At 40.8% G+C, this 11,481-nt stretch overlaps 1 protein-coding gene across 1 annotated transcript in view; it reads left to right on the top strand.

The window, feature by feature from the left end:
• The first annotated feature begins 262 nt into the window (after positions 1-262).
• LOC137149193 (sodium channel protein type 5 subunit alpha-like) overlaps positions 263-11,481 on the top strand; it is a 145,611-nt gene continuing 134,392 nt past the window's right edge. Inside the window, exons 1-2 of the mRNA XM_067542553.1 lie at positions 263-529; positions 2,088-2,206. Of these exons, the coding sequence (XP_067398654.1) occupies positions 263-529; positions 2,088-2,206 (386 nt within the window). The remainder of the gene's footprint in view (positions 530-2,087; positions 2,207-11,481) is intronic.

Here is an 11,481-nt window from a genome sequence, read left to right as displayed (position 1 = left end):
ATGAATCCAAAATCATTTGCATTTAATCTAAAACTGGAACCACAAAGATTATTCTGCCTATTGGAATATGGTTCCAGTTGGTTTTGTTTTATTTTTATCTAGTGGTTCAATAGTCAGATGTGAATGCAGAAATAGTTATCTTAAAGTTGTTAAGCCTAATGATATTGTTCTTTCTGTTAATTTCATTTTACTTATATGTCTTTACTTATACCTTCTTTTTAGTTATTCCCAAGACTGGAAGTGAAAGAAATAGAATGAAAAGATGGATCGCTTCAGTTTATCATCAGATGCTACTGGTTTCCGTCTGTTCACACGTGAATCCTTGGCCACAATTGAGAAGCGAATTGCTGAGAAAAAAACAAAGCAAGCTAAGGCTAAGTTGGAAAATAAACAGGCTGAAGTAGAAAAATGTCAGCCCCAACCTGATCTGGGAGCTTGCAAAAAGCTTCCTTCTTTGTATGGGAATCTTTCTCCGGAGCTTATCGGGGAACCATTGGAGGATCTCGATCCATACTACAGTGATCATAAGGTTAAAACTATCAGAAGTGTTACTGATCTTATTTTGCCTGTTATGACGTTAAAAGAAATGCTTTATTCAGAAGATTCTTGTTTTGGTCCTTCCTTTACCTATTATCATGACATTAATAGAATTTTTTGGTTCAGGGGTTACTTAAGGGTATATTAAACAATAACTCACTATAATGAAAGCTTAATTTTAAAAAGCCAGTGAGCAAACTGCATTGATTATAGAAATATAATACTACTTCTTGAACAGAAAATATTTTATTAGGCAAATGACTTTGTGTTATGTAATGCATTTTCCTCCTCACGAGATTTATGCAGGTTGGTAGGACTGACCACTGCGGTACAAATAGCTTCTCTCTAATAGCTGTTAATCACACCATAGTTGGTAGCTTACTTCAATTAGTTTTCCTGCATTGTAAAAGTAATAAGAAAATAGCACAACACAACTAAGCATTTTACAGATCTTTTAGTTCCTCCACATACCAAAAGATATTGAATATTTTTTCTTATAAATAATACATTTTCTACTGTAATGATAGCATTTTTATTAGTATTCATTATAAGTTTATATAGAGAAAAAACAAACTCAAAATCTAAGAGGGCAATAGATTTTTAGCTCAAGCAGATCAGAATTTATTTTCAACCTGCAATGATCTATAGCTATGTAAGTACAGTATTCCCAAGAGGAAACAACATAATTTGGATATAGGAGTATTCGTATTGAAAAATTTAAGTGTATATTTCATATATTAAAGGAGAAATTGTACTGAATCAGCTTATAGGCTGCATTATATACGAGCAAGTACATTGTATTTATAGAGGCTACTGAAATTTAATCATGTACCAAGTCATTTCATCATAAAACTCCCAGGACAATTCTGTAACATGTAAGTACATTCACTTTGTCTTCAAGCGTTGTTACAGGCTGGGATTCTTAGAGCAAAGAAGAGGAGTCTAATTCATTTGAAGAAGTTACAGGAATGTTAACATAAACATTATCTTGAATTTAGGAGATTTGTTAATTTTTTTGTCTGTATCTGACAAGAACATGGGTCATTCTTGGAGCAGGGGATATCACAGTGATAGCTGACAGAGTTCCACAACAAATTAGGGATGTTTCATACTAGAACTTCTATTTTCATGGGGCCAGAATCTGGTAATCTTACATAGAATAGTTCCTTAGGTTGTGATTAGCTTACTGAAAACAGAGTGGACTCCTTGAGGAGTAAAGTACTACTGAGCATGAGTAAGGGTGCAGAATTTGGACCATAATTAATAGCCTTTGATTACTTTGGCAAAGTGAGTGTGAGGGTTTGTTTTCTGTAGTAGTTATTAAGAGGCAGCAGGAGGAAATAAGAATGATCTTATAATGATGTACTGCCATGATAGCAAATAGTATCATTAAATCTGAACTCCAAGTAAGAATACAGCAAAATCACACTCTTACTCCAGGATTAGCTGCAGTTTTGGGCATAAATTTTAAAAATCTCAATGTGTAGTTTCTAGAAAAGCATTGTTTAGTTGGCATATTTTTAATGTTATGAGTTTCTTTTGTCTTACAGACTTTTATGGTACTAAATAAAAAGAAGATAATCTTCCGATTTACTGCCACACCTGCCTTATGTATACTTAGTCCTTTCCATCCAATCAGAAGAGTTGCAATTAAAGTTTCGGTCCATTCATATCCTTCCTGTTGTTTTCTCTCTTCTAACATTGCTTTTTAATACTAGGCCAGGTTCCCTCATTCTGACTGTCTGTTTATGTGGATATAATATTGTGTAAGCATATGCTGGATATAACTACAAAAACAATAATATTTACATGTATTTTATTGCACATAACTGGAAGTGTGCAAAACTGATTAGATCTGATTAATCACATTTCTGGTGATTCATAGATTCAGAGTTCAGATATTATTGTCAGGATCCTAGAGTTCAATTACATATACATATCACCCTATGTGTGTTAGGGCCTTATGCACAACTTTCTATACACCTGTATTGTGATGGAGACAGAAATTTCAAATAGAGGACAACTGATCCACACCAATTCAGAACTTCTAGAATGTGAATTGCAATAGTGCTTTGGTGAGTACATCTGGTATTGTTCTAAGGAAGGATGATTGAAGTTAGAGATGGAATAAATCTGAAGGCCTGCATTTTTTGTGCCTGAATAACTATGGGTGATGTTTAAAATGCTTAGATGTCTAAGAGTCTTTCTGACCTAAATGAGTGGTTAAAAAAAATAGCATCTGCTATTATTTGCACGCATCATTTGCAGGTGCAGAAATGGGGGCCACTAAGTTGTCTACTCCATTTTCTTCTTAGGAATCTGGTATCTTCCACAATCATTAAGTGGAAAGAATAGGTCCTAAGATGGAAAAGATTTCTGATTGGCCTTTGAATGAGTACTCAGTTTGAATGCTGTTAGTTGTTACTAAGATTAAATGTGGCATATATTATTTTCTGTTCTGGTTCACACAGAATTAATATTAAAATTGGATGTAGTGTTTATTAAAAATACAATCTTTATTAGATGGAGAGTGATGTTTAATGAAAGGCTGTTTTTTGTGTGGTTTAGATGGATATACTGTGAAACAATTGGGGTTCTGTTCTGGGCCCTTTTTCTTCTTCTGCTGCTGCTGCTGTGTTCTCTGACAGGGCAAACTCTTGTTTCCATGGTTTCAGTTACCATGTGTTTGCCAAGGACTCCCAGTTTGACCAGTGAATCCCGATACTCCTTCTTCTGCCCAGTCTAATATTTCTATTTCCACCTGACTGTTCTACCACTGCTCCATCCTGAACAAGGTAAAAACTGAATTTCGTATCTTTCTTCCAAAACTGTCTCTACACTCTCACTTCTCCATCTCCATTTAACACTCCAGTGTTCTTCCCACTGCACAGGCTTGCAACCTCACTTTTTATTTGTCATTGCTCTCTTGACTTCTTTTCACAGATCCAGACTTGTACCAGATACTGTTGCTTCTCCCTCTACAACAGGAAGGATGCTATGGTCTAATGGACTGAACATGAGGTTGCGGGTCAGGAGATTTGAAATCTGTTCCTAATTCTGTCATTGTCTCTGTTTTGTGACAACAAAGTTACTTCTCTCCCAGTATTTCATTGGGTGTTCACCCATGTTTTAAAAATGTTTTGAGAGTGTGTAAGTGCAAAGTATTATTGCTTCTAAACTCCTCTCCTACCAGAAAAACCTCTTGTCCTTGCCTTGGTAATCTCTTGCCATAGTTTTTTCAATCTTGCTTCTCTGGCTTTCCAGTTTCATCTTGTCCCCTTCTAGTTACAAGATGAAGATGATTTTAATGGATATATTTTCTTTTATGATTCTGGCAACGTTACTCTTTTCTTCAAATCCCTTCCCTCACTTTTTATGACATTCCAATCAAGTCCTTTCCTTCGAGGTTCTAAATAACTCCACCCATACTCAAGCCTCCATATGCCACCCTCTTGCTTTCCATAGGCATTTACTTTCCAAATGTGGCCAAGTCAGGAAGATTCCTCCAGTGTATTTCAAATGGTTTCCCAATGAGCATGCAGACAAGATCTGCACACAGCTCCTGGAGCAGCTGTTGAGTTCAGGCATGCTTTCTCTGCTACATTTGGAAGCTCTCAACACAGTGTTTTCTGGTAGTACAGCAGTGCCTCTTCTGGTTCAGGGTCCAATGCAGGTGGAACCTAGGCCTGCAACAGTAGTGGCACTATATGCTGAAGTGGCTTCCAGATGGAGTTTCTGTCTATCCAGAGGGCTTTTCATAGGGCTAGCCTCCAGGGATCAACTACCATTTCATGCTCAGGTTTCCAGGCAGGGGTAAGGGGAGACCTCCAGGCAGCTTTTTCATCATGGCCTCTGCTCCCAGCCTTTGCCTCCATAAAAGCCACAGCCAGACATTTCCCAGGATTTCTTGAGGGGATTCAGTTTTCTTCTGGGAAGCAGACATTTGGTGTGCTCCTAGGTTATCAGCCTAACAGTCCCTTGCCACTCCTCACTTTCCTTCTCTTTTGAGGCGTCTCCATTTCCTATCTGTCAACCCCTATAACTCCAAATATGAAGACCCCCAGTTCTAGCTATTCTAGAAAAGATTAAGTTGATCTGTGTTCAGACAGATGTGGTCCTTAGCCTTTTCCTGCTTCTTCCCTTCTCTACTGAGTAGCAACTGTTGGGCTCTAAAGTGTTTGTCATAACAGAAACAAGAAGTCAAAGAAAAGATCTTACTCAGATTATCACTCTTTTAGTCACAAGTCCAAAGAAAAGTGGCTTGTTTTAGTAATCCTTAGTTGTCCTCAGAGAAAGAGCTTGTTTGCATCTGATCAGGAAGAAAACCAAGAAGGACATTTTCCTCCCCCCGAAGTTTGAGGCTATGCTGTGCAGGACCCTATTTATGCTTGGGATTCAATTGTCCCTGATAGAAGCACAGATCAGGGTAACAGGGACATCCAGTTCACCAATATATACTTTCCTTCCCAGTCCAAGAAGGAGATTTGCATTCTTCTGTATGCCTCCCTTGAAGATATTATCAGAGTGGAATGGGAGTGCCTGAGTAAGGCATAAACCTAACAGGCAGCTTCCAAAGTTTGCTTAAGAATATGATGGTCCCTTTGGAAGGGATATTTCTGCCCAAGAACCAAAGGCTAGGAGAACAGAGTTGTCCCTCAGACAAAATGATGAGATTTTAGCTTCAGTCCTTCAGTGGTGTTATAGCATAGGCAACTGAGCACTAAGATGCAGTTTTCTGCAAGATTAAAAAATTAAACTGGTTCACTAAAAGATATTGCTGGTGACTTCATTCACTTAGACACTTCCCTGGTTCTCTCATATTTGCTGCTCCATCTATGGGCTTGAGTGCTGTAAGCTGCAGAAACTTTTTGGTTCTGCCTCTGGAAGATGGGCATGCAGGCCAAACAATGTAATGAGTGTCTAATTACATGGAAGTAAATTCTTTGGGGAACCCTCTAGATGAAGCAGTTGTGGCAGCTGACAAAACAAAGTTCCTGCCTTCCTCAAAACTTCTGTGAAGAGGTTATCACTGTTCCTTTTGTAACAGCCCTTCTTTCAGGGTCCAAAATTTTGGACAATACCAACAAAGAGACACCTACTGTAGAAATAATTGGAACAGATTTGCCAGAGACTTGCTTTTTCTTGCCCTTCACTTCTCGATGAAAAATGACAAAGAAGGCATAGACTTTCTATAACTTTCTGTTCTATTCAGATAGTACTTACTGTTATGTTAAATCCTTGGAAATTACTTGTATTCAAAGAGAAATCAACATGGAACACAGAGAGATGTAAACCCACGGAAAGTCTTTATTGAACTACAAGTGGAAACCAGCCAGAACTGGCTGAGCTATCCCCTAATATTCTAACTTTGTTGCTACGGCAACCTAGGTAACTAGGCAGGACACAAAATACACAACGTATTCCTCCCCCCTTAATGAAAACACCCATTTAACAGAACAATCACTAAACTAGGGAATGAGTGTAGACTGCCTCATTTCCTGGCTACACCCTGGGGATTATTCTGCCCCATAAATGTAGGTTTGCCCTAGCTAAAGATCCAGCCATTGAGGAGGCCTTCTCTCTCTAGGTGGATTGTGGCAGAGTTCTGGTGTTCTTGCACCATCAGGTGTTATTGGTGCGGGTCTAACAATGGGTTCAGGACTCGTAGTTCAAACAGGTGAAGGGGGCTGTATCTGCTGCAAAGGTGGATGGAGGAGTGGAGTCAGGAACGGGTGACTCTTGACTCGATGATATCTCACCTGCTATGGTGAGGTCAGGCAGTTCAACTGGAGATGTGGCCTTGGAACTTGTATGACCTGGCAACAATTGATCTCCATGTCACCGCCAGGTGAGATCATTTGCAGTCTGGACAGTATAGGAAATAGGTCCTATCTGGGCGATGACTGTAGCAGGGACCCAGTTAGCTCCAGAAGCATAGTTTCGAGCTAGGACAGGCTGTCCAGGACTAAAGGTTCAGTCTTTTGCTCTGTGTGCATGTCTGATGACTTGGTTTTGCTGTTGACGTTGCACAACTTGTCATGCTGTGGAGGGTTTCAGCAGATCAAAGCAAGTGTGCAGCTGTCGTCCCATCATTAGAAAGACCGGAGACGCTTTGGTCATAACATGAGGTGTATTTCTGTAGGATAGTAAGAAGATATCCAGACGCTTTTGAACAGACGAATGTCCCTGTGCAGATTTTAAAGCTTGTTTCATTGCCTGCACAAACCTTTCTGCTGATCCATTGGTGGATGAATGATATGGTGCTGAAGTGATGTGATGTATCCTATTTGCTTTCATAAAATTTTCAAACTCCTGAGAGACGAACTGTGGTCCATTGTCAATCACAATTGTTCTGACAGACCAAAATGACTAAAGATTTCACGCAGTCTCTGGTTAGTGCTTTCAGCAGTAGTGGATGGCATTACAGAGACTTCTGACCTTTTGGAGTGGGATTCAACAACAACCATGAACATGCTTCCTTCAAATGGGCTGGCAAAATCAACGTGAATACGCTGCTATGGGTTTTCAGGACAGTCCCATGGGTGTAGAGGCGCCAACTGAAGGGTGTTTCTCACACACTGACATGAAGTTCCAGCTGTTGCCTTCTCTTCAATGGCACTGTTCAGGCCAGGCCACCAAAAGTAGCTTCATGCAATTTCTTTCATGAGCACTATTCCACAGTGACCTGAATGTAGCTGTTCCAACAGCTGCGATCTCAGTAGTGGTGGAATAATGACGTGCATTCCCCACAACAAGCAACCAGAATGGATTGATAACTCCATCCTCCTAGACATGTAGGGATGAAAGTCGGGTGAGACCTGAGAGTCCTGTAGAGACATTCCATGCATCACTAGGTCCATAACTTGGGACAGTACTGGGTCAATGCGAGTTTCCCTCCTTACTTGAATAGCAGTGATGGGTGTGTTCTCTACGTGTTCAAAGTAGAAGATTTCTTTCCGGCCAATATCTTGATGTTTAACTGGTAAAGGTAAAAGCAGTCTTGAGAGACCATCTGCGTTGCAGTGCAGAGTGGATCTCCAATATTTCATCTCATATTTGTGTGCGGAAAGCAACAATGCCCATCATTGCATACGACTTGCAGCCAATGGTAGAATGCCTGTACGTGGTCCAAAAATGGATGTTAGAGGTCGATGGTCCGTGAGAAGTGTGAACTTCCGTCCAAACAAGTACTGGTGAAATTTCTGAATTCCAGAAATGATTCCCAGTGCTTCACTTTTGATTTGGGCATAGTTAGTTTCTGCCTTGCTTAAGGTGCATGATGCAAAAGCAATGGGTCTCTCCTCTCCAGAAGTCATAATGTGTGACACAACCGCTTCTACGCCATAAGGAGAAGCATCACAGGCGAACTGTAGAGGTAAGAACTGATCAAAATGTGTCAAAACCTCTGAATTTAGCAGTGCGCGTTTAGCCTTTTTAAATGCAACATCACAGGCTTCAGTCCACTTCCAGACTTTGTTCTGGAAAGGAGTTCATGTAGTGGCTTTAGTAGTGTTGCTATCTGAGGAATAAAATTTTCATAATAGTTCAATAGCCCTAAAAAGAGTGAAACCGGCTTATGTTTTGAGGAGGTGGAGCTTCCACAATAGCCTTGACTTTTGCAGGAGCCTTACAAAGGCCGGTAGCATCTATGATACGTCCCAAATATTCAGAGGGCTGGAAATATTCACATTTGTCTTTGCGGACTCCGTAGACTGTACTCTTCCAGTCTTTGTAGGGCAGCCTCCAAATTCTTAAGGTTATCCTCCTCATTCTTGCCAGTGACTAGGATGTTGTCAAGATAGCACTGGACTCCTGGAAAGCCACTCAAGATCTGGTCCATAGCCCTCTGGTACACAGCTGGAGCAAACGTTATTCCGAAGGGCAAGTGACAGTATCAACACAGCCCTTTATGTGTCACGATAATCAACAACTCTTGGGACTTCTCATCGATGTGCATCTGTAAATATACCTGCCTCAGATCAATCTTTCTGAACTTTTGTCCACCGGTCAAGCCAGTGAAGAGGTCATCGATCCGTGGAAGAGGGTATTGCTCGGCCCACAACATTGGGTTAATAGTGACCTTAAAATTCCCACAAATCTGAATAGAGACATCATTCTTCAATACTGGAATGATTGGGGTTGCCCATTGGCTGTGAGTAACTGGTACTAGGACTCCATTTTTGACCAAGCGGTCCACTTCAACTTTGGCCTGATGGCATATGGCACCATTCTGGCTTTTAGACATTTTAGTAGGCTGTCAGGCTTAATGTTCAATTTCACAGCGATTCCCTTCATACTTCCCAGATCTTCTCCAAAAACAGCAACATGTTTCTTTAATACAGCTGTCAGACTGGTTTCTTCTTTAGTCATCCTGTGCTCTTCTGCCCAGTTCAGCTGGATCTTCCTAAGCCATGACCTTTCAATTAAGGCTGGGTAATTGCCTTCCACCACAAAGCAGTCCACATTTAGCAGTCTGTCCATTGAGATCCATCTTAACATCAGTAGTGCCCAACATGGGTACAGCTTCTCCAGTGTACACCTTCAGAACAATTTTTGTCGGCTTTAGCGGGAGATGCTTTAGCTTCTCCTTATACAGTGTCTGAGACCAGCAAAACTGCTGCACCAGTGTCCAGTTCCACGCGTAAAGGTTTATCTTCCAACAGCAGGGTTACCCAGTATTTACGTGAGCCAACTACCATGGACAAGATGTGGAGTAGCTCTTCTTCATCTGACTGGGTGTCACTTTGATCATTCTGAGTCTGCTCTACTGCATACAGATTTTCCTTTTTGGTCCGCCAGACAGCAGTCTTTTTTCTCCTGTTTGCCTGTTCTGTTTGACTCTTCTTTCTTTTGTTTGCAGGCACGCTCAATGTGTCCCTTTTTGCCATAGTGTTGACATACTAGGTCTTTACACCAGCATTCCGATTCATGGTGACCAGGCTTTCCACAGCGGTGACATTCCCAGCTCCCCACTGTCTTGTGGGTAGGTTCTTGTGACACCTTATGCACTCTGGTTGATGCACTGAGCTGTTGTGCTTCTTTTGCTGCCAGCTCCATAGAGACTGCAATTTCAATGGCCTTCTGCAAGGTGAGCTGGGCCTGTCAATAGGCGCTTCTGTATTACTTCATTGTGCAGACCACACACTAACCTATCATGCTGGGTGTCATTTAACACATAATTAAATTCACAGTGCTCAGTAAGTTTCTTCAGAACTGCTACAGATTGCACAATTGTTTCACCTTCTTCTTGATTCCTTTTGTGGAACCTAAATTTCTCTGCAATTACCAGTGGTTTTGGGGAAAAATGTGCCTCTAGGATTTTCACAATGTCACTGTAATATTTTGTCTCTGGCTTATCAGGGTGCACTAAGCTGCTCAGTTAATTATAGGTTTTAGTTCCCACCACACTTAAGAAAATTGGCACCTTCTTTGCATCTGTAATTTCATTTGCAATAACAAAAAGCTGAAAATGCTCAGTATATGAATTCCATTGCTCCAGAGTCTCATCAAAGGTCCCAGGGCCCCGTAAGTGTAGCCATTGCTGCCCTCTTTTTTTTTTCCTTGTCTTTTGTTGTCTTTTATTCATGTGTGTTGGGGTCATTCAAATACAATTGCTGGTGATTTCCATTCACTATCACTGCTAGCCAAAGCACAGCCTGCTTTACTTTCAGTTTCACAGTCGGTACAAACAGCCCGGCCCCCAGAACAGCAAAAGGTTTTTCTTACGTTTACTTTTGCTTTTTGCCAGTGCAGCACAAGTCCGTCGTCCTTGTCACCACTTTTGTTATGTTAAATCCTTGGAAATTACTTGTATTCAGAGAGAAATCAGCACAGAACACAGAGAGATGTAAACCCACAGAAAGTCTTTATTGAATTACATGTGCAAACCAGCCAGAATTGGTTGAGTTATCCCCTAATATTCTAACTCTGTTGCTATGGAAACATGCTAGGCTCTGTTGCTACGGCAACTAGGCAGCACACAAAATACACAACACTTACCAGATCTTCTGATATCCATACTGTGCCACTCAAATTCATTGGGGGTGTTTAAGAACAGAGCAGAGAGTAGGACAATTTCTTGGGATCTAGGGAATGGAGTGTTAACTTTTGGAATAATGGTAGAGTTGGCATATAGGACTAGCTTTTTCTGGTGTGACACACAATATGTTCACTTACTAGAAAGCACTCCTAGTTCAGAGGTGCTCATGTTGGACATCATGACCAGGAAAGACATTTTATAGACAAAATATATAGGGATGCTGCTGTGAGTGGTTTGAATTTGGCCTTGTTCAGAGCTTGTGAGATGTGGCTTAGATTCCAAGAACAAAATCTGCCGAATTATATAGGATTTGCAAGTGAGGCAGCAGATAGATCAAGATTATATTGGAGAGGCTTATAAAATAAAGAAATTAGCTCCCCCCCCATACTTCAGAAGGGGAAAACAGCTGTGCCATGGGCAGAAACGGTTCATGCACCTCATGAAGAGATCTGTAGAGGATTGTCTTCACCGTTTTGGGACATTGTAGGTTAGATATCCAATTGTTGATGAATGCATTATTTGGCAGAAGTGTGCTACAATAAGTACCGGTTCAGTAAACTCTTCTCATGTACCTCAGTCCACTGGTTGTGGCTATATGTACATACCATAGTTGATGTTCTTCCTTTCTGGGATGCTGCACTGCTTTTAATATCCCAATTAAAGACTTGTCCTGAAAGAAAATTTCTCACCTAACTCTTTCCTTTCTTGAGTGGTTTATGAGACAAGGTGGGTGAGGTAATATGTTTTATTGGACCAACTTTTGTTGGTAGAGAGACAAGCTTTGAAGCTACACCGAGCTCTTCTTCAGGTCTGTGAAAGAAACTCCCAGCAACACAGCATGCTCATGTTCATGTAGGTCACCCTGCTGTTAATGTCCAACAGGTTGACCCCCTGGGAGGACTTGA

Source organism: Emydura macquarii, unplaced genomic scaffold (genome assembly GCF_026122565.2).
Source record: "Emydura macquarii macquarii isolate MOO-44397 ecotype Brisbane River unplaced genomic scaffold, CSIRO-AGI_Emac_v2 contig_719, whole genome shotgun sequence".
Lineage (NCBI taxonomy): Eukaryota > Metazoa > Chordata > Testudines > Chelidae > Emydura > Emydura macquarii.
The sequence above is the reverse complement of the archived record's forward strand: the minus strand, read 5'-3'. Positions and strand labels throughout refer to the sequence as shown.